The sequence below is a fragment of the Phycodurus eques genome, chromosome 3 (genome assembly GCF_024500275.1).
Source record: "Phycodurus eques isolate BA_2022a chromosome 3, UOR_Pequ_1.1, whole genome shotgun sequence".
NCBI classification, from domain to species: domain Eukaryota; kingdom Metazoa; phylum Chordata; class Actinopteri; order Syngnathiformes; family Syngnathidae; genus Phycodurus; species Phycodurus eques.
In genome coordinates, this window is record NC_084527.1 from 33,729,299 (window position 1) to 33,753,413 (window position 24,115).

The 24,115-nt window shown below is 43.3% G+C and overlaps 1 protein-coding gene across 2 annotated transcripts; it reads left to right on the plus strand.

The window, feature by feature from the left end:
* Positions 1-248: 248 nt before the first annotated feature.
* LOC133400468 (titin-like) lies at positions 249-17,050 on the plus strand. Of its 2 annotated transcripts, XM_061673184.1 has the most exons (11): positions 249-335; positions 3,609-3,745; positions 3,971-4,156; positions 4,287-4,461; positions 4,756-4,935; positions 5,251-5,373; positions 9,652-9,779; positions 9,877-9,907; positions 10,012-10,114; positions 10,360-10,447; positions 10,536-17,050. In XM_061673184.1, exons 2-11 carry the CDS (start codon positions 3,611-3,613, stop codon positions 14,187-14,189), a joined length of 4,803 nt encoding a protein of 1,600 aa, XP_061529168.1. In that variant the 5' UTR covers positions 249-335; positions 3,609-3,610; the 3' UTR covers positions 14,190-17,050. The 2 variants fall into 2 exon arrangements, with proteins under 2 accessions (XP_061529168.1, XP_061529169.1); XM_061673185.1 differs by lacking the exon at positions 249-335 and having other exon boundaries at positions 3,652-3,847.
* Positions 17,051-24,115: the final 7,065 nt, after the last annotated feature.

Genomic DNA, 24,115 nt, shown 5'->3' on the forward strand with positions numbered 1-24,115 from the left:
ATGTTCAGAAATCAGATTATTATTATGATTTTTTTAAATGTATTATTATTATTATTAAAGGTTGTTTTTGCAGGACGACAACAGGTTTAATGTGGGGAGAGGCCGGTTGTTGATTTGGAAAACCCAACCTTCTCCTGTGAGCAGCAAAAATGATGATTTGCGAGGCTGCGAGGAGATTTAGTGTTACGTAAGGCTCGGTGACCCCGGTTGAGCGGCGCACGCGCACAACGGCCCGCCGGCGCCGGTATGACGTCACCGCCCCTTTCGTGCGCTTTGGAATCGTTCCGGTTTTGTTGCTGAGAGTTGAAAAAGACACACGGCGCTCTTTGTCCGCGGTAAGTTTGCGTCTGCGTGCTGCTGTGCGGATGAGTGCAGTGACGAATAGCAGGAATGAAATCTAACGCTGCGCGTTTGCCGTCGGTAATTCGTCGGAGCACGCACCCGCTGGCCAAATCCATCCGCGCCCCCCCCCCCCACCCTTTCCAAGTCGACAAGACACTTTGGAACTTTTGTCTTCCTTTTGAATTAGACTCTGCTTGCTAAACTGCGCAACTTTCCCTTGAATTCGTCTTTCATTTTTTATTTGTTGTTGTTGTTGTTCTCATCAAACCACTTTAACCCCAAAAAACTAGAATGACCTCATGTGCTATGGAAGTCGATCAATTTCCATCATCATGATCACGATGATAAATGATTGTTTGTGTCCCCCCCAGCCCCCTCCCCTCGTTATAACATAAATCACTAGGATCACTGCAGCTGTGACGTCATTAACGGAGCGCCGTGGCGTGTCCGAAAGCTGTTATGAACGAGCGCGCTATATAGCCCGATATTTTTCACGCGCTAATGTTTTGTAATTAAAAAAAAAAAAAAAAACGGGCGCACTATACAGCCCAATTTTTTTCATGTGCTAATTTTTTGTAATTTAAAAAAAAAAAAAAAAAAACGGGCGTACTGTATAGCCCGATATTTTTCATGCGCTAATTTTTTGTAATTAAAAAAAAAAAAACGGGCGCACTATATAGCCCGATATTTTTCATGTGCTAATTTTTTGTAATTTAAAAAAAAAAAAAAAAAAAAAAAATGGTATTAACGCATTAAAGTCCCACCGATAGAATTTTTATACACAGTACATATTGCGCACACACAGGGCACATTCACAGTCCAGGGGACCGCCACGAAGCATGATGTGCGGGTCTCTGCAGGATGGTCTGTCGGGAAGTCGAATCTCAGATTGAGGAGGAGCAGTCGAGCAGTCGACATGCGTTTTGTGGAATTGGAGGAGGCGTTAGACCGTGTCTCTCCGGGAGTCCTGTGGAGGGGGGTGCTTCGGGAGTATGAGGTACCGAACCCCGCGATACGGGCTGTTCGGTCCCTGTACGACCCGTGTCAGAGTTTGGTCCGCATTGCCGACATTAAGTCGGACTCGTTTTGGGTGAGGGTTGGACTCCGCCAAGGCTGCCCTTTGTCGCCGATTCTGTTCATAACTTTTACGGACATAATTTCTAGGGGCAGCCAAGGTTTAGAGGGGGTCCGGTTTGGTGGCCGCAGTATTGCATATTTGCTTTTTGCAGATGATGTGGTTCTGTTGGCTGCATCAGGCCGTGATCTCCAACTCTCACTGGAGCGGTTCGCAGCCGAGTGTGAAGCGGCTGGGATGAGAATCGGCACCTCCAAATCTGAGGCCATGGTCCTCAATCGGAAAAGGGTGGCGTACCCTCTCCGGCTCGGGTATGATATCCTGCCCCAAGTGGAGGAGTATCAAGTATCTTGGGGTCTTGTTCACGAGTGAGGGAAGAATGGAACGGGAGATCGACAGGCGGATCGGTGCAGCGTCTGCAGTGATGCAGACTTTGTATCGGTCCGTTGTGGTGAGGAAGGAGCTAACCCGAAAAGCGAAGCTCTCGATTTACCCGTTTTATCTATGTTCTTAGCCTCACCTGTGGTCACGAGTTGTGGGAAAGAACAAGATCCCGGATTCCCGCTTGTAAAATGAGTTTCCTCCGCAGGGTGTCCGGGCTCTCCCTTAGAGATAGGGTGAGAAGCTCGGTCATCCGGGAGGGGGCTCAGAGTAGAGCCGCTGGCTCCTCCGCATTGAGAGGAGCCAGATGAGGTGGCTCGGGCGTCTGTTTAGGATGCCTCCCTGGTGAGGTGTTCCGGGCACGTCCCACCAGGAGGAGACCCCGGGGACGACCCAGGATACGCTGGAGAGACTACGTCTATCGGCTTGCCTGGAAACGCCTCGGGATCCCCTCGGAAGAGCTGGATGAAGTGGCTGGGGAGATGGAAGTCTGGGCGTCCCTGCTAAAGCTACTGCCCCCACGACCCGACCTCAGATAAGCAGAAGACAATGGATGGATGGATGGAAAGCAAGGCAAAAATGTGGCGGACCCAAGTGCAGGGAAGCAGGGAGGGAGGCAAGGCAGAAGTCTCAAAAATTCGATTTCATTCCAAATCAAAGGCAAACAAGGATCATGGAAAAAGAAAACTAGACAAAGTCCCACAACTGATCATCAAAGTCACAAAGAAACACTTGAACAAACCTAAAACTGGAAAGTAGACATGACCACTGGAACTCCAGGCGACTTTGACATGTGATACCTGACAATGACAACGAACCGACAAGAACTGAAAGAAACCAGCGAACTCAATACAGATTACCGAGACAACGAGGACCACCTGGACAAGACAGGAGTGGGTGGAGGGAGCTGATTGGTCGACACAAGGTAGAAGGGAGACGGGTGGACACGATAAATGAGCACACAAGACACGGGGGAAACATGAAACTAAACCAAACCCAACCACAACCAAAACACAGACCATGACAACTTGTGGTCAATTATCGAGACTGTGCAACTACTGCAACTACTCTGTCCCTTAAAATCCTTTTCTGTCCGGCTGCATTTTTCAGCGTAATAACAAAAAAAGAAATAAATAAGCAGAGGGAGTATTTCAAACTCTGTTCCAGCACAAAAGTCATCCGGAGCCACCATTCTTGCAAGGCCATGCAGCTGAACACGACAAAATCTCTGTTGTGAATCCACCAGATTTTGCACAACGCTAAAGTCCTGCTTGTCTGGAGACAAGGCCATCCCGTAGTTTCGTGCATGTTAGCTAATTTACAAAGATACGCAAACCTGCTATCGGGAACATTCCGTGCTCGGCAACGTAGCATACAGAAGAGACCTTCTGTCAGAGGAAAGAAATGTCTGACTGGTTCATGCATGGCTGTGTGGTATTTACAGCTCCCTGGCCTCGGGGCAGCACGCGGGCCAGCTTTCGCCGGTGAAACAAAAAGCATCTGCGCACAGAGGCATTTGCTCTCTTCGCTCCACCAAAAAAAAAAAAAAAAAAAACCACGCACGCAACATCGCACGTCTTCGCCCGATCCTCTGCGACAGGCGGCAAAACATGGACGTGCGGTACACTAAGCGCAGGTTTTCCCGATGTTTGTAGAAACGAATAGAAAACAACACATTCAATAAGACAAACGTGAACATTTGTTTTATCTAACCCTTTCATAGAGATAATTATTCATCCATTCATATTCATTCTACATTTCCATGAACGCTGATGTGTCGAAGTGCTCCCTGTTTTTTTGTCTTATTTAGGTATGAAGTTCCCTGTGGATTTGCTGGCTGATGTCAGCCTGGCTGAGCTGGAAGCAGCAGCTCACACCTACATGGACAAACTCCTTTGGGGCAACCCAGATTCTGCTGAGCAACTCACCCTCTCTGACTCCACTAAGGTTACACAGCATAGGGCTCAGAAGACACTCACAACACTCACTCACTTGACTATACTTCCTTGACACCAACATGACACAACGAATGCTGAAATGCACACGAATGTGGGTTTCACTGTACAGCTCCTGCACGGCATCTTATTAGACCGATCGAGGGGTCACGATGTTGGGTCTGGTTGACGTCCTATTAACATATACTCATTTGTGTGCTGTCCTCGCTGTCTTCAGGTCAGCGTAGACATTTCCAGGGTAGGCTATGTTCCTCTGCATGGCTCCAGTGACACGGAGAGGATGCTGGCCCTCTTTTCTCCCGCCAACCCCTTCACCGCTGTCGCTCTGTACCTGTTGGACCGGTGGTGGACCGCAGATGATATTCTCAAGACGTCTGACCTTGCTCGAGATGGAGCGGTTGAGGTAAAAGCCTTTGCAAAAAGCCCTCATGTCGCTATTCAGATCACTCTGTGACAAACTCACATTGTACGTGTCTTTCCATCCATTTTCTGCACGATCCTATATACCGGATGATTCTGTGTGTGCGCTTCAGGTGGAGACAGTTGGGGAGAGAATAGTGTTGTATAGCCTGAATCGGGTGATCTACAGAGCAAGGGAGATCAACTCCAAAGAGGAGCTTCCCTTCCTCTGCCATGGGGAGAATGATTATGCAAAGATTTACTGGAATAATGGGGAGGCTGTTGGCTTCTACTCAGTCAAAACCTCAGGTAAAACCTTCATTGTGTTTTGGATGTGCTGTACTTGGGAACCGGCAAAGTCGAACACAATCCGCGAATTTTGGAAGAAATTCCTTCTTAGTTCCGGGGTCCCACTGTTGCCATCCTAAAAGTTGATTCATTGGAGAGCGAATGTTTTAAAGCAAGATGTTAACATTCGCAACTGTCGTTCAAGTCAAAAAAGAAGTTAACTGCTGTTCAAATTAAAACGTGGAGGGGAAAAAATGGTCTTATACATCGGAGTCCAATATTTTCATGCCTGTTTATGTTTCGTGTCCCTTGTAGGCAGTTTATACAATTATTTTTCAACAAGAAGATATGAGCTTCCTGTCATGGACTCTATATTTGTGAGGAAACGTCACCGTGGTAATGGCTTTGGCCTTCACATGCTGGAGGACTTTGTGCTGAGTTTTCACGACGACTGTGTGGGATTGCGGTATCCACTCACCAAAGCCATGTACAAAAGTATGTATGTCTCCCATGTACAATGCTGTGAGATGATATATTATGAATAGACAAGTAATTGTAGTATCTTGTATCGTCACAGTATACTTTGTTTGTAGCTGAAATAACACGTGTGAAACTCGTGTTTTTATTTTTTGACCTTTCTATCACATTTATCGAGTCAAACACTTAAAAGGCACCGGACAAAAATAATATGTAGACCTCCAGCATGGCGACCGCGGCTGTACGGTGCAGAGATACTGTACTACGAATAATCGTGGTAATTTTGGTTCATTTCATAATGTTCATGCTTTGTCTCTTGCCTTTTGTCCACAGTGTGTGAGAAGTACCTGGGTCAGTACCCAGGAGACACAGGCCTACTTTGGGAGGTGGAGGGAGTAGGTGGACCAAACCAGAGGTTTAACATTGCCAGCAAGGTTCAGACCATGGATTTGAGGGGTACGAGCTCAACGCATACACATAGCATATTATGATCATATTCAAACATATTCTGTTCAGGTGAATAACTTTTAATTGTTGTTTGTCTGCAGTAATACCACAGCAAGCCTCATACCACCCACATGCATAACATTAGTTCAAGAAGAAAATAGAAGTCCTGTAATTTCTCGTGTGTAATGCGCACCCATGTATAATACGCACCCCCAAAGTTGACCTCAAAATTCTCGGAAACCCTTCTACCTATGTATAATGCATTTTTACAATGCCTGATTTTGCTTCTACCCATATGATCAAAACATGAAGTATTATCTGTATATTGTTAGTTTTTTCAAAGAATTATTCTGCAGTTAAGCACTTTATTTGAACACATAATACTTTCTTTTTATTTACTTGGTCTAATTTTGAAATTCACAGCCCTACTTTTATTCAGTAAATGAGAAAATACACAGTTGTGCCCATGCAGAATTTGTAAGATGGGTAGGATTCTTTGAAGAAAACATGAAGGGCCAGGAGAAATACATTTAATTTTATATTAATGGGATTCAAATGAAACTGTCACGCATTTCAGAAAAACATTATCATTAAAAAACACATAACCATAAAGAAATTAATGATGGTTGTTGTTCAGTTATCAGTCGTATTTAAAAAAAAAAAAAAAAAAAACTATATTTCACAAATTCTGCCATGGTATGGAATCTTTATCAGCACAACTGTACATACAATAAGTACGGAAAGTATTCAGATCCCCTTAACTTTTTGTTATATTGCAGCCATTTGCTAAAATCATTTCCCCCCCCTCATTAATCTACACACAACACCCCACCCATATTGACAGAAAAAAACAGAATTTCTGAAATTGTTGCAGATTTATTCAAAAAGAAAAACTGAAATATCACACAGCCATAAGTATTCAGAGCCTTTGCTGTTACTCACATATTTAACTCGGGTGCGGTCCATTTCTTCTAATCATCCTTGAGATGGTTCTACACCTTCATTAGAGTCCAGCTGTGTTTGATTATACTGATTGGACTTGATTAGGAAAGCCACAAACCTGTCTATATAAGACCTGAGCTCCAGTGATGCAGTCAGGAGATGGGAGAAAGTTCTAGAAAGAGATGGGAGAAAGTTCTAGAAAGTCAACCATCACTGCAGTCCTCCACCAGTCGAGGCTTTCCGGCAGAGTGGCCCGACGGAAGCTTCTCCTCAGTGCAAGACACATGAAAGCCTGCATGGAGTTTGCTAAAGAAAACACCTGAAGGACTCCAAGATGGTATAAGATTCTCTGGTCTGATGAGACCAAGATAGAACATTTTGGCCTTATTTCTAAGCGGTATGGGTGGAGGAAACCAGGCACTGCTCATCACCTGTCCAATACAGTCCCAACAGTGAAGCATGGTGGTGGCAGCATCATGCTGTTGAAGTATTTTTCAACCGCAAGGACAGGACGACTTGCTGCAATTATCGGAAAGATGAATGCGGCCAAGTACAGGGATATCCTGGACGAAAAACTCCTCCAGAGTGCTCAGGAGCTCAGACTGGGCCAAAGGTTCACCTTCCAACAAGCCAATGACCCAAAGCACAGCTAAAATAACGAAGGAGTGGCTTCAGAACAACTCTATGACTGTTCTTGAATGGCCCAGCCAGAGCCTTGACTTAAACCTCATCGAGCATCTCTGGAGAGACCTGAAAATGGCTGTCTACCAACATTCACCATCCAACCTGACAGAACTGGAGAGGATCTGCAAGGAGGAATGGCAGAGGATCCCCAAATCCAGGTGTGAAAATTCTCAAAAAGATTCATGGCTGTATTAGCTCAAAAAGGTGATTCTAATAAATACTGAGCAAAGGGTCTGAATACTTGTGGCTGTGTGATATTTCAGTTTTTCTTTTTAAATAAAATCTGCAAAAACATTTACAATTCTGTTTTTTTCTGTCAAAATGGGGTGCTGTGTGTAGATCAATGAGGGGGAAAACGAACTTAAATGATTTTAGTAATATAACAAAGAGTGAAAAATATAAGGGGGTCTGAATACTTTCCGTACCCACTGTATTTTTTCATACTGTCAGTCATACTGTCATATTGGAATGAAAGTGTAGGCTACACCTTTTTCATAACCTCTACGTGGTGGTGGCATATTAGAATGAAAGTGTACACCTTTTTGTAAACCTCTAGGTAGCAGTGCCATATTGGGATGAAAGTGTCTACCTTTTTCATAACCTCCTAGATGGCGGCATACATTTATAAAATGTGAAAGTTGCTTTCAATTTCCCCTATACCTATGTATAATGCACACTATTGACTTTTGACAAAAACAATTTTTGGGGGGGCATGAGAAATTACAGTAGGTACTCTATTGCAAAGTACTGCATTCTTTATAAGGATGCTCATGTTACAGCAAAATTTAATTGCAGGGGGTCCTTGGTTTACAATGGAGTTATGGTCCCACGGCAGCGACATAACCCAAATTTGTACATTGCAACTTGTCTTCGTCTATCACACTAATGCGGCAGTAAAGTAAAAAAAAAAAAAATTACTATGAAAAACACTTCTAGGCCATAAATATGAACTAATAATAAAAACACGTAAATAGGGCATTCTTGTGCCGAGTGACAATATATTCTTATACCGCCTGCCATTTGTAACCTTGAAATGTAATATGTTGCAACCCTCTGTACTATGCCAACCTCATCAGGTCCAGTGAAGGAAACACCAAAACACTTCAACACCGTCCTCGGACTAACTGAAGGCGTACCAACGTACAAAGGAAAATTCGAAAACATCCACCAAAACCTGTTTTATGTTAATTATTCTACAGCCAATCTACTCTACCAATCCTTCCTTAGCTACATTCCGCCTCATTCTCCAATTTTCAACATCTGACTTTTAGGAAAATCCAGGATCGCATTTGACCTTAGCCCAACCATCTCATCAGAGCTGGCGTACCACCAATCCTACCAACTTTGACAATCCAACCGCCCATTCATATTGCACATTGTTGATGTAACAGTAGCCAAACAGTTACACATCCACCTTTCCACTACAATTCAGTTTTGAAGAACTCCAGGCTGGTTTCCATCCTACGTAGTATGGAAACAGCCTTGCTTGAAATCTCTAATGACCTGTTGATTTCGGATCTTTTACTATTTCCACTCCCCTTGAACTCAGCGTAGCTTTCAACACTATCTCCCATATCGTTTTCCTTTACAGACCATCTTCCACTGGTTGTTCAGCCACCAATCTATTCTGGTTCAAGTCATAGTTCTCTGGCTGCTGGTCTCATTTTGTCCAATTCACAACTCTCAGCGCTTCCCAGTTAAAAAAAAAAAAGATGTTCCTCAAGGATCTGTTTTCGGTCCTCTCTCTTGATCATTTCCAAATTTTAAAACATGCTAACAGGTTCCAGTTATCGAGATGTCACCCAGCACATCTACTCTACACTTAACTTGTCCCTTCCCAAACCTCCTTTTTTGCAGTTACAGAATCAAAAACCATTATTCTCAGATTTAACAGCAATAAAACTACCCTTCTGCTCATTGGTTTAAAAGCTTCTAAAATCTATCTTGGCAAAATCAACCAGTTTTTCACTTTCCATTGACAACTTCATTGTCCCACACACAAGTTGAGAGTGGGTGTCAACAACACATACCAATAACATATTCCGGTCACTACACAACATCAGCAAGCTTCATCTATCCATCCCTCACACCCAACAGCACCACCGTTTTTGACACAGCCCTGGTCACATCCCACCTCGATTACTGTTATTCCTCTCTGGTCTACCACTCAACTTGTACATGAACAACAACTGGACCAGAACTACCCACATCATTATCAAAACTACCTTCTTTAAACACTTCCCCTCTATACACAAGAGCTGGCTACCTGTCAAACAGTGAATTTCTCCTCACCCTCTAGAATCATCATAACCTTGCACCCACTTACCTCTCATCTATCCTTACGTTCCATCATGTACTCTCTGCTCTTCTTCCTCCGTGCTCCTCGCTGTGCTAGCCGTGCAGCCCCTCATCAAACCCTTTTTCACAATTCCGCCGTGATATCGACTTTCTCCAAAATGTTAACTCTTTTTCAACTTGCATACGCCATCCAATACCTTTATTGCATACCTGATCCCTGTTGTATTTATTTGTCAGTAATGTGATTGTGGGTGCCCTGAAAGATGCCTACAAATAAAATGTGTTATTATTATTGTGTTTTGATGATATATTTACATAATAGTGTATTTCATTAAGTCAACATTAATGCTGTCTGTTTCGCAGCGTTACCAACGAGTTTGTTTGAGACACTACATGAGGTCACGAGTGAGACAAAAAAGGGAGTGACCAAGGAGACAATTGCCACACAAATAAAAGAAGCTGAATCTATGGCGTACACAGTAGAAATTGTGGTATGTTTCTTTAGTATTGTATTTCAGTTTGTGGACCAGAAAGAAGGAGAGCTAGTATCTCTAGCAGGAAAAAACAAATTTGATTTTTGATTTGCAGGAAGACGTATCAGTGTGTTCCGCCACTAAAGGTAAGCATTTCAACATTTTCTACAGTGAAAATGCTTCTACAGATTGTGTAGAAGTATACATAATGAGCTAATGTTTATTTAAACTAATGTCATGATCTAAACAGATACCGGTGACAAGTCTGTTGCAACTCGGAGTAGAAGCAGTGGCCGAAACCAAACGAAGAAAGCTGATAAGATTTCAGAGAGGCAATCTAAAAAAGTTATAAGGTGACCACACACTACCATACTACTATATATTTTTGGCTGTAGCATCTTTTCACAAAATGCAGGTTATGGCATTTGTTTGGAGCCATTGGTAATGTAGTGGTACACACAGCTGACGTTCATGGAGATAGCATGGTTTTAATTCCCAGTAAGTGCGCTCTTCATTATTACCATATGGTTAACTGGTGATCAGAAATAAATATATTTAAACATTTCAAAATAAAAAATAATGCTTTCATGTCTGTTAGAGTTGAGGATATTGAAGCAGAGCCCCCAGAGGAACACGTTTCTGGCAAACAGAAGACTGCTGCTTTTTCTGATTTTGTGATGACTGAGGTGTGTATGTATCTATAAACATGCATAGTTTTGTCAAAAATGATCAGTGAATCATAGCAATCAATACTAAATTTTATTTATATTGTAGGGAACATATAGTATCGTTACTGAAGAAAAGGAGAAAGATGATGTCGCCATTGCAGTAGAAGAATCTGCGGGAGTGAACACTACTTTAACACCACAAGAAGTTGAGGATGCACCAGCACTTGCTGCAGAGGAGTGTCAAGACAGAGAGGATCTGATGGACGCCTGCTGTGATTCTCACAGTGGAATTGAAAATGTGTCAGAAAGGCAAGGAGTAGAGGAGGTGTCTCACGAGAAGGTCAACGCTGTAGAAGAATTGAATATGACCATTGATGAAAAGTTTGTGGAAAAAGCGAATTCTCTTACTGAGGGATCTGATGAAGATCACGATGAATCAACAGTTGTACCTCTTAGAGGCAGATGTAAGACAGCTCCTGAAGAAATCAACCAATATAGTCACGTAGAACCTGGCAGGATGGTAAATGAAACGGAAGGAGAAAGGTCAGCTGAGGAACTGAGTTTTGCAGGAAAATGTGATGCTTCAAAGGCTGGAGAGGAAGAAAAAGCTTTAACTGCGGTAGACCTGGAAGGGAGGAATGAAGTACAGGAAGATGAAAACACTAAAGGAACGGCAGAGGCTGTAACTGTGGCAGTAGATAATAATGAGAAAGATGCAGATAACGTGACACAAGAGCTTGACACAGCCAGTGTTGCTTTAGAAAAAGACAAGCCTGATGAGTACCACAGTGTCCTACCAGAAAAAGAAGCATCTCAGGAAAAAGGCATTGAACTTCACAAGCTCCAGAAAGCCACAGTCATCCTACTGGATTTAAAAACAACGCACCATCAACTGAGTGTGAAGGAAGTGGAAAAAACACTAGCCCCCAGGGAGTGTGCTGAATTACAAAACCAGGAGACTAAGCTCGAAGCAAAAGAGGAAAACGATCTGTCCAGTTCTGTTGGAGAGGACCCCAAACCAGAAAAGTCTGAAACAGTGTCAGAGGAAAACAGGACAGAAGAATCTATCAGTACTATTTATACACCTACAGAAACCGATACTGAAAAAATAAAAGATGGTATTTCAGAAAAACAAAATGAGGAAAATATAGTCAAGATTGAAGAAGTGCCAGTCATTGAAATACGAGTTCCTAGGAGCAGGAGGAGGAAGGTTGAAACAAGGTGTAAGACAACAAGTAGCCCCAAAAATTATCTGGCAGAAGACAAAGATGGTATTCCTGTCAAGGAATTCAATGAAGCAGGTGTCATTATGATGGAAGAAGAGACTTCAGCTGTAACAAAAGACACCGAGCAGGGCAAACAAAGTGCAAATGCAGGGACATCTGTAAATATAAAGGAAGGCATCGTAGAGATGATGACAACAATGGAAGAGTATTCAGTGGTTATGACGGCATCCTCAGATGACCTATTACAAGCAAAGAATCCTGTCGCAAAGAATCCTGTCGAAGAAATAGAACTTACTGCAGCTCCACAACAGAGTGTAGAAGTGGTTTCAAAGACACTGGCTCTGAAATCCGTTACTGTAGTTTTACTGGACCACATAGTCCAAGAAGAGACTTCTGCTAAAAATGGAGATAAGCATGAGGAGCAGACACACAAGGGAACCCTGACAGAGAATTATTTTGCTGAATCATCTGTGGGTAAAGACACTGAGCAGGAAGACCTAGTTATGGAAGATTGTACAGAGGAAACAAAGGTTCAAGTAATAGGTCACAAGGGAAAAGTTGAAGAAGCAGATGAATTAATTCAGGATAATCAACAGATGTATCATCAAGAAGGGAGCCTTGAGGACAAGAATGTTGATCTACAAATGCAAACTTCAGAACTAAAAACAGACACTGTGATTAGAGACTGTGTTTTGGAACAAGAGGACATTCAACATGGAGAAAAAGGGGAATGTGAGGCAACTGAGCCAGAGGTTGCAGCTGCAAACACTCCTTATGAGGGGAGCACCTTGAATGATCCTACACAGGAATCCATGAAAACACAAGGCTCAGGAGAGCCTGAACAGACCCAATCTGTATTGGCCACCATTGCATCAGGGGACAATGTGCAAGAGACACAGGTGGAGGAATTTACATTCACGGTTGATCAGAGTTCTGAAGGGATGAGCTCTGTGAAAAAGAGGGCAGATATTGGTAAACTAGAAGTAGAAGTAGAACGGGTTCTGGATAAAAGAGGGAAGTCTGTTCCTGCTAACACTCAACATAAATCAAAAATAGCCTGCAAATGGCATCAGTCGGAAGGAGAGGAAGAAGAAACAGCTTCACAAGAAGAAATACGGGCTGCGCAAACAGCACAGCTACTGGAAGAAGCTGAGGACAAAGGTGGGAATAGAGGAACAGGAGAAAGGGATGAGGAGGAAGCTGTGACTCAGAGGGGAGAAAACACTGATCCACAAGTTGAGATGGAAAAAGAAGAATCTATTGCACATCCTGAGAAACAGGAAGAGGGACAGACATGTATTATGGAAATGGAAGAGACTGATGAAAGGCCAACTATTATAGAGGAGGAAGAGGTTGCTGATCCCGCAACAGAAACAGGAGACCTAAGAAAAAGAAGAAAGTCTGCTTCCATCACCACACAGCCTAGGTCCAAAATATCCCGCACAAACCATCAATCAGACAGAGAAGTTAAAGCTTTAGAAGATAGAGGAGGGATATTAGGGGAAGACCAGGAGTGTGAGGAGAAAAAAGGGGACCAAACTGAAGAAGAGGAAACTCAAGTCTCAGAATTTGAACACGCTGTCATTGAGGAAGAGTCACTTCTTGGAGAAGACTCTGTGTTGGCACAGCAAGAAACTCCATTCACAACTGGAGTGCTCAGGAGCAAAACAAAACTGATACAAAGATCGGGTACAAGCACAGACCTCGTGGAATCTGAGATCCAGCCTCAGGATATTGAAACCAAAACACTGATTCAGTTGACTGATGATACACCTGAAAACAGAGATGGAATCACAAATGAACAGCTTCTTACCAGTGTCACAACTGAGGACCAGACTGAGGGAACACCTAAAATGTTTGATGACAGCGTTATACATATGGCCATTGAAGACGCAGAAATTGAAGAAACAGAAACACCCCCAGAAAGTCATAAAGATACAGCTACATGTGCGGAAATGTGTGAGAATGTCAAAAGTGGCAAAAAAAGAATTTCAGACAAAACAGAGAATATCCTGAAGCCAAAAAGAAATTCCTTAAGAAAGAGACCAAGGGTGGATTACGCTGAGAATGATGAGATGGGGGAAGATGAAATGAAGAGTGACAAAGAAAAAAAGAATTCAAATGAATCCAAAGGCTACATGGAAGAGAGCACTTCAACTGGCAATGAGAGGCAGGAGGATTTAAAGAAAGAAGAGCGCGTGGAACCTGTGGAGAACCTTGGAGCTGACACACAGAATTCAGGATCTGATGATGAAGAGGAAGGGGTAGCACATGAAAATGAGCCGAGTGCATCAGATGACATAGAGCAAACAGTTGAAAAAAGACTTCTGAGAAGTAGGACCATTTCTTCTATTGCAATAAAACCACACTCTGAATCTAGATGCCACACTGCGACACTGGACAGATGTGAGGGGTCGTCATCTGATAAAGGCTATGGGAAAAGTCCTCCGTCACCCCAGAGAAGTCATCTCCGCAAGAAAACAAGCTATAAACTAACTCCAGCCCGCAGGTCCGCACGTCACAGCAGAGTTTAGACGAAAATCAAGCCAATCACTCAAGCCATGCTAAAAGATACCTTTTAGAGCAGAGGTCATGAACATCTACAATGGTACTCAGTAGAGTACAAACCTTGAAGGCAGAGCAATTCAAAGCATAAATTGCCATCTGACTTAGATCGGTGGGGCCTGTGTTAATGCACATTACAAAGCAGGTAACAACTCCCGGATGAAAATGTTTCACCTCAAACCCTATGTATGTTGTCATTTGTCACAATTTTAAATTCAATAATAAGTGTACTATGAGGGTCACATGGACAACAATTATGGCTAAAACAGCATAGGGCAGTGGTTCTCAAAGTTTGCTATGGTGTGGGCTCCCTCTAGTGGTACCTGCAAGAATCCAAATTAAAGCTTCAAACTGCATGTTGTTACAGCGCTTTCAAATTTATTATTTTGTTTTTTAAATACCGTGTAGTACTTTGGTTAAGTACAATTCAGTTGTATTTACCTTTTAACTATAATACATTTGCATTGAATCATTTAGGAATGTTTCTTCAAACATTTATTTAGGTACAATTTTATTTAACTTTGTGCATTACATTTGATTTGATTCAGTAGGTGCAGGTTTTTTCCCCCCTATAGTTAAAAGCAGAAGTTCCAACTGTGTATAATATTAAATACACTTTTTAGAAATAAAACCCGCGTCTCATTTTAGATGAACACTTGGGGCGATGACGCTACTGTATTTTAATGTTGGTCATCATGGTGGTGCTTCGAACTTACGTACTTATTTTTATTGGTGGTATTGGGGTAAAATGATTGAAAAGCAATGGCCTAGCGGCTTTTAAATACAAAGAGGTCATAGCCAGTTATTTCACAGAACATCGTCATTGCACACTGCAGTGCAAACTGCATTTAGTGGGGTCGGGGGAAAATATAATCTTAATTTGTGGTTAAAATAGCTAAGCGACGTGATTGGGACAGCCAAGTGTCATTACAGTACTATAAAACAATGCTGCTGTAATTGGCGGATGAGCCGTCATGTTGATGACGTCAACGATGTAACGGACACGCCATTAAAGATGACACCCAGCAACCCCCAGTCTCGTGCTGTGCTGCAAAGCTGTCTCGGCTGCCCCGCTGAACCAGTCTGCGTGCATAAGACATCTAAGGAAAACCTTGTCTGTTTATCAAAGAAGAAGCAAGAGGAGGCTTAACTTCACGGACTGACGCTAAATGAATTACCAGCCAGTCCCAAGTAGCTCATTAAAGCTGAGACACAGACATTGGTTTCTCACCCGGACGCTAAATTAAATCACTTCCACCCCCAGCCAGCCTGAAGAGTCTCACCAACAAAGACTTATTTTTCCCGCTGTTTCCAGTGACATTTGTTCCTTCTGTCTGGGACAATGGCTGGGACACTAGCGACACCCACAGGTAGTGGAAATCTACTGCAACTCCGGATGAACTAATCACTATCTTCAATGGACTTGAATGTTATAAAATATTTTAAGAACTTTGCATAAACGCCATAGTGTTACCATCACAATAGCGCCAAGAGTAATTGTATTTCTGCAATTTTGAATGTCTGATAATAATAATAACTGAACCGGATGAGATGTTTCACCCCGCACAACACAAATGCCATATTGCAAATATTACAATGTTCTCAACAACCACAAACAATTGAAACAATCAATACAGGGATGAAAGAAGATGTGCGAGTGACAATGCAAAGCTGGAAAATGGTCTCGTTATTTTATATCCAATAATTCATATTTTATTGCACTGGATTTAAACCACAAAATAATCCTAGGATGAAAAAGTTGGATTAAGAGGCGGTCCATCTCCCCTTTTGGTCCCGGAGGTGGGGGCGGGGGCGCTCGTTCGACCAACTTGCCGAAGACTGCCTCAGCTAGGAAGCACCACCTAGCACCACGAGGTGGCAAGGACACATTGGACCCTTCCCCGCCGCATGGCATCCTGCCAGCACTTTTGGGTGCCTGGGCAAACTCTGTTGGGAAGGAAGCGGGCAGCACACGTCCTCTGAACGTCTTAGAAACAGCGACATACGGGCTCCGGCCGCCCTGCCTGGGAACTTTTTTTCTTCCTGCTCTTCTTTTTTTTCCTTCCACCTTTTCCACCAAATCCACCAGTTCCCCATGCGGACCGGACTGGCCTAACATTCGGGAAATCGACCAGCCTAAATTCTGTTCCACGCAACGTAAATCCATCTTGTGCTGTACTAAAATGAACAGATTAGTGCATGTTTGGGTTTAAATTAACGAGGACAGGAAACCCTAGCTATATGCATTGTCAATACACGCTCATTCCACCGTCACATCACAAGTTCAGCCTCCTCCTACCTCCTGTCCTTTCTTTGCTTTTTCCCTGTAGATTCCCATGTTAGATGTCATTAAATATTCTATAAAAATTCAGTACCTCTATCATTTGTGTGGGTTTGCGTTCGACAACAGACTTCTGGTTATCGAGAACTCTTATCTCATTCCTGTAGCAACCTTCAGAATATGAGACTGATAAATGTTTGTCGTCTTCTAAATTTTATACATCTAAAAAGCGACGTGGTTCACCTTTACGAGACAAAATAGCTTGATTTATAAGGCTGAAACTTGAAATTACGCTAAACCGGAAGCAACGCGGGCGTCGCTTCCGTCTTACTATTTTCTCCTAAATTAATTACGTTTTTATTTAACCCAATATACGCTACACGTCATTGATGATGTCATCGTTAAACCATGGCGGGTCGCTATCAAAAATTTATCCAGACGCCATAGCAAGATTGTTAAATTTTTAAAATGCTGTTTTATGAAAGTTAAACAACTACTTTCATAAAATTTAATAATGTGAACATTAATAGAGCTTATGCCTGTTTCTGCAGCGTTTATTGTGTTTAAATTATATATATATATATATATATATATATATATATATATATATATATATATATATATATATATATATATATATATATATATACAGTGGGTACCGAAAGTATTCAGGCCCCCTTAATTTTTTCACTCTTTGTTAGAGGCATTTGCTAAAATCGTTGAAGTTAATTTTTTTTCCTCATTAATGTACACACAGTGAACGACTGGTTAGCACATCTGCCTCACAGTTCTAGGGACCATGGTTCAAATCCCAGCCCCGTGTGGAGTTTGCATGTTCTTCCCGTGCCTGGGTGGGTTTTCTCCGGGCACTCTGGTTTCCTCCCACATCCCAAAAACATGGATGGTAGGTTGATTGAAGACTCTAAATCTCCCGTTGGTGTGAATGTGAGTGCGAATGGTTCTTTGTTTCTGTGTCCTGCGATGGGCTGGCGACCGGTTCAGGGTGTACCCAGCCTCCTGCCCAAAGATAGCTGGGATAGGCCCCAGCATTCAGATGGATGGATGTACACACAGCACCCCATATTGACAGAAAAAAAAGAATTGTTGAAATTTTTGCAGATTTATTAAAAAGAAAAACTGAAATATCACACAACCATAAGTATTCAGACCCTTTGCTCAGTATTCAGTAGAAGCACCCTTTTTGAGCTAATACAGCCATGAGTCTTTTTGGGATTGATGCAACAAGTTTTTCACACCCGGATTTGGGGATCGTCTGCCATTCCTCCTTGCAGATCCTCTCCAGTTCTGTCAGGTTGGATGGTGAACGTTGGTGAGCAGCCATTTTCAGGTCTTTCCAGATATGCTCAATTGGGTTTAAGTCAGGGCTCAGGCTGACAATTGAACAATCACGGAGTTGTTGTGAACCCACTCCTTCGTTATTTGAGCTGTGCTTTGGGGCATTGGCTTGTTGGAAGGTGAACCTTTGGCCCAGTCTGAGCTCCTGAGCACTCTGGAGAAGTTTTTCGTCCAGGATATCCCTCTTCTTGGCCGCATTCATCTTTCCTTCGATTGCAACCAGTCGTCCTGTCGCTGCAGCTGAAAAACACCCCCACAGCACCACCACAATGCTTTACTGTTGGGACTGTGTTGGACAGGTGATGAGCAGTGCCTGGTTTTCTCCACACATACAGCTTAGAATTAAGGCCAGAAAGTCTTATCTTGGTCCCATCAGACGATCCATCCGTCCATTTTCTTTACCGCTTATCCTCACTAGGGTCGCGGGCACAAACAACCATTCGCACTCACAATCACACCTACGGGCAATTTTGAGTCTTCAATCAACCTACCACGCATGATTTTGTGATGTGGGAGGCAGATGTGCTAACCAGTTGTCCACCGTGGCAGCCCCATCAGACCAGAGAATCTTATTTCTCACCATCTTGGAGTCCATCCATCCATCCATTTTCTGAACCGCTTCTCCTCACTTGGGTCGCGGGCGTGCTGGAGCCTATCCCAGCTATCATCGGGCAGGAGGCTGGGTACACCCTGAACTGGTTGCCAGCCAACCGCAGGGCACATACATACCAACAACCATTCACACTCACATTCACACCTACGGGCAATTTAGAGTCTCCAATTCATGCATGTTTTTAGGATGTGGGAGGAAACCGGAGTGCCCGGAGAAAACCCACGGGGAGAACATCCAAACTCCACACAGGTGGGGCCGGGGATTGAACCCCGGTCCTCAGAACTGTGAGGCTGACGCTCTAACCAGTCGTCCACCGTCATCTTGGAGTCCTTCAGGTGTTTTTTTACAAAACTCCATGCGGGCTTTCATGTGTCTTGCACTGAGGAGAGGCTTCCGTCAGGCCACTCTGGCCTAAAGCCCCGACGGTGGAGGGCTGCAGTGGTGGTTGACTTTCTAGAACTTCCTCCCATCTCCTGACTGCATCTCTGGAGCCCAGCCACAGTGATCTTTGGGTTCTTCTTTACCTTGCTCGCTCACCAAGGCTCTTCTCCCCGAATTGCTCAGTTTGGCCGGACAGCCAGCGTTAGGAAGGGTTCTGCTCATCCCAAATGTCTTCCATCTAAGGATTATGGATGCCACTGTGCTCTTAGGAACCTTAAGTGGAGCAGAATATTTTTTTTTATATTATTATGTATATATTATTATTATTATAATATTATTTTTTTAACCTTTAAACCGGATCTGTGCCTTGCCACAATTCTGTCTTTGAGCTCTTCAGGCAGTTCCTTTGACCTCCTGATTCTCATTTGCTCTGACATGCACCGTGAGCTGTAAGGTCTTATATAGACAGGTGTGTGGCTTTCCTAATCAAGTCCAATCAGTATAATCAAACACAGCTGGACTCCAATGGAGGTGTAGAACCATCTCAAGGATGGTCAGTAGGCATGGACAGTACCTGAGTTAAATACTGAATACTTATGGCTGTGTGATATTTCAGTTTTTCTTTTTTAATACATCTGCAGAAATTTCAACAATTCCGTTCTTTTCCTGTCAACATGGGTTTCTGTGTACATATTAATGAGGAAAAAAATGAACTTAAATGATTTAAGGGGGCCTGTATATATTATATTCATATAATTATATATATATATATAGGTTGATCGACCCAAATCTCCCTTGCCGCTTCGACCATCGCTGACAGCAGAGACTTTCTGCCAACTCCCCAACTACACTTTTGTGTGAGGGTGAGTCACCAGCAAGAGGAATCAGGCGACAGGAATCAATTTCTCTCTGAGCACGTGGTGAACAACGCCACCCAGGCTTCAGCCACTCTACTCTTTTTTTCTTTTTCCTCCCTTTTCTTCAAATCAACCTGTCGACGTCCTTGTCCGGACATCTGAAGGATTAACCCGCCTGCTCGTTTTTGTTCTGCGCAACATTAGTGCAACTTGCTGATGACCAAGTACAAATTGGTGCATAATTGGGATTAAACTAACGGTCACCTAATTCCCAGATCGAGCATCGCTCACTGCACATCCACTAATCCCACAGTTTTACGTCACAAGTTCAGCCTTCTTTACCAATGTTTATCTGTACCTTTTTGTAGTAAAGTCCCTCTGCATTGGTTCCCCAAATTCCCCTGTAGATTAATAAAATTGTGTCTAAAATTCCACTTCCTGTTGTGTACTTTGTGTCTTTCAGTACAACAGTAAACCGTTTTAATTGAGAACTATTATTTCATCCATGGAGCAAGCCTTCTAGAGCACAGAGATTGATAGAGGTTTATCGTCACTTTTCCTAAAAATTACAACTATAAAAAGAGACCCTACACGAGACAGATATGACTGGAAGCTGTTAACTAACTCGCCACTGCTCAGCCGCTAGCAAGCTACTAACGAACACGTGGATTCGTGGTCATTGCTTTTGAAATAATAAACTTGAGTTTACCTAGAGCACCGCCGAGTGCTTTTCTGCTGGGTTAATCTCCCTGTGTACGCATGATCCCCACGGTCGCTCTGCTGTGAGTCGCTACCATCACGCGTTACCTAGCAACCGACACCCCCCCCCCCCCCCCCTGCCACCTTATATATCATTTAGCACATTGATAAGAGCTGATTCTGTACTGTGATGAGTTCGGAACCCTGATTGAAATTTGTCAAAAAGTAATTTAAGTTCAAGAAATTGCTGAGTTGGTAAAAAAACAACTCAACAATCTTGGCTATGACAGGGAGATTTGAGATGGGTCTATAGCTTGCTAACATGGACGCGTCCAGCGTTGTATTTTTTTAGCAGAGGCTTAATGGCAGCTACTTTAAGAGCTTTCGGAAACTCACCTGACAGAAGTGAGCAATTGATTATTTGCTGCTAATCAGCTAGCACAGACTTCACAATAGCTTTGAAAAATTCAGATGGTATTGAGTCAAGACAGCTCGTTGATGGTTTCAGCTGCTGAACCGTTTTCTCTACAGTTTTTTGGTCAGCTGTATCAAATTCTGACATGGTAATAGAGTTTTTTTTGAGTGGCTTCAGATGTAGTATCATTTTATCATTTTGCTGATTTGTGCGAATATTTAACCTGATGGATTGTATTTTTTCACAAAAATATCACGCAAATTCATTGCATTTATCTGCTGTTAGGAGTTCTGGAGCTATCTGATTCGGGGGAGTTGTGAGCTTGTCACCCGCAACAAACAGAGTGTGAGTATTGTTGAAGTTCTTACTGATGATTTCAGAAATTGTTGATGTCTAGTCCTGACTAACTATTGGTTAAAATTACAAAGGCTTTGTCTGTAGAGGTCATAGTCCATTTGGAGTTTAGTTTTTTTCTCCACTTACATTCTGCTTTCCTATACTTTTATTTAGAGGTCTTTAACATCATTTTTGCTCCTCCACGGTGTTCTAGGTCACCTCAAGATAGCATTTTCAGAACCGTTTCAAGCCTCCATGTGATGTTCAGGGCTATGTTTCAAATGACAATCAGACCTCATCTGGGGATCTTGACTTATCTCAAGTGCCCACCTGTTACCAGGACATTAAAGATCTTTTTTCCAAGTCCAAGGCCAAATCCCTCCCACCCCACAGACCTTATGACTGTGCTGTTGACTTGCTGCCTGGAACCACACCCCCACGAGGGAGGTCATGCTCTCTTTCAGGGCCGGAACACAAGGCTATGCAGGAGTATGTGGATGAATCACTGGCAGCCGGTATTATTCGCCCATCTTCATCCCCTGCAGGAGCCGTATTTTTCTTTGTGGACAAGAAGGACAAGACTCTGCGACCCTGTATCGATTACCGGGGTCTCAACGACATAACTGAAGACAGGTACCCTCTTCCTCTCATCTCCACCGCCTTTGAGTTCCTGGAGGGAGCCAAGGTTTTCACCAAACTAGACTTAAGAAATGCATATCATCTAGTCAGGATAAGGGAGGGGGATGAATGGAAAACAGCGTTCAACACACCAATGGGACATCATGAGTATTTGGTAGTGCCTTCTGGACTAACTAACGCTCCAGCTGTTTTCCAGAACTTTGTCAATGATGTCTTGCGTGACATGTTGAATGTGTACGTTTTTGTATATTTGGACGATATTTTGATATTCTCCCCGGATGAGGAGACTCACATCATTCATGTCCGGTATGTGTTGCAGCAGTTACTGCAGAATGCACTATATGTCAAGGCTGAGAAATGTGAGTTCCACAAGACGTCCGTTTCTTTTCTGGGGTTCGTGCTGGCTCCAGGTGAAATCAAAATGGACCCTTGCAAAGTTGGTGCCGTGACTAATTGGCACACTCCCATGTCACGCAAAGACGTACAAAGGTTCTTAGGGTTCGTTAATTTCTACAGAAAGTTCATTAGAAATTTCAGTTCTATAGCCTCGCCTTTGCATGATCTTACCTCGCCACACAGACCTTTCGTATGGAACCCACTTTGTCAGGCAGCTTTTCAGAAACTTAAATCGAGCTTTAAAAAAAAAGAAACTTAAATCGAGCTTTACCTCCTCCCATCCTCATGCTCAAGCCAGATCTCAAACAGCAGATTGTGGTAGAAGTTGATGCGTCTGATGCTGGTATAGGAGCAGTGCTCTCCCAGAAACGTCTCCAAAAAACTGACCCCAGCCGAGAGAAATTATGACATTGGTGACTGTGAACTGCTGGCAGTCAAGGTGGCTTTAGTGTAGTGGAGGCACTGGTTAGAGGGGGCACATACTCCGTTTTTAGTATGGACAGATCACAAGAACCTGGAATATTTTAAGTATGCTAAGAGATTAAATGCGAGGCAGGCTTGATGGGCTCTGTTCTTCACTAGATTCAATTTCTCGTTATCCTACCGACCTGGTTCTAAAAATGGTAAGCCAGATGCGCATTTTCTGCGCAGAGAATTCTTTGTCTGACCCTAAAACCATTTTGCCCAAGTCATGTTTCGTTTCTGCTTTTGTTTGGCACATTGAGACTGCGATAAAGGAGGCTCTGAAGAACACTCTCAGCCCTGAAAATTGCCCTGGAAACAGGGCACAGTTCCGACCTTAAGGGGAAGAGTCATCCACTGGGCTCACACTAACCGGGACTGTATGTCAAACAGGCATTGCCAAGAGTCAATCTACGGTCGAACTTTTGGTGGCCCAATGTTAGAAGGGATGTTACCAATTATGTCAATGCTTGCCAGGTATCTGCTGCGAACAAGTCCTCTCGTAAACGTCCTTCTGGGGAGTTGCGACCCCTGCCAAATACCACAACGTCCTTGGTCAGACATTTCCGTAGACTTTGTGACAGGATTACTGGGCTCTAAAGGAAATACCACCATTCTCACAGTTGTGGACAGGTTCTCTAAAATGGCACACTTCATTGCACTCGCGAAACTCCCCTCAGCTAAAGACACTGCCGAGTTAATGATACACCAGGTATTCAAGTTCCATGGTTTCCCCAAGAATGTGGTATCTGATTCATTTCACAATTTTGGAAGGAGTTTTGCAATCTCATAGGTGCTACCGTCAGTCTGTCATCTGGGTTACACCCTGAAACCAACGGCCAAACCGAGAGGCTGAACCAGGACCTGGAGACTGGTCTCCGATGTCTCGCTTCACAGCAGCAACGATCCTGGTCTCAGAAACTGGTTTGGGTCAAATTATCTCACAATTCCCTCCCCTGTGCATCCACTTGTCTATCGCCTTTTCACGTTGTGCACGGTTACCAACCATCTCTAGTTCCTGCCATAGCCCCCGAGTCCACAGTTCCAGTCGCATTGACCTCGGTGAGACGCTGCAGGAGGACCTGGGAGCGAGCCCTTCAGATGCTGCTGATGTCCTACAAAACCGCTGCTGACTGTCGGAGGACACCGACCCCGAACTACAAAGTGAGTCGTTTCGTTTAGTCAAATGATCATTCATGTATATTCATGTATATTCCTGCACCTTCCTCCCCTATTTTATAAGAGCAGTTTTGTGTTTTCTGTTTATGAATCTTGTGATGATGGCTGATGTGGTGCTGTCATTTTTCAGGTACCGTGCATGCCTCGGTATCGTTGATTAATGGATGGCTATTTGTTAAATTGTATTCCATTTCAATGCAACTTGAAATACATACTGTATGTCGAAGCACTCATTTCAAACCAGTTTTCATCTGGTTCAAATCAATGTTCATTTTATCAGC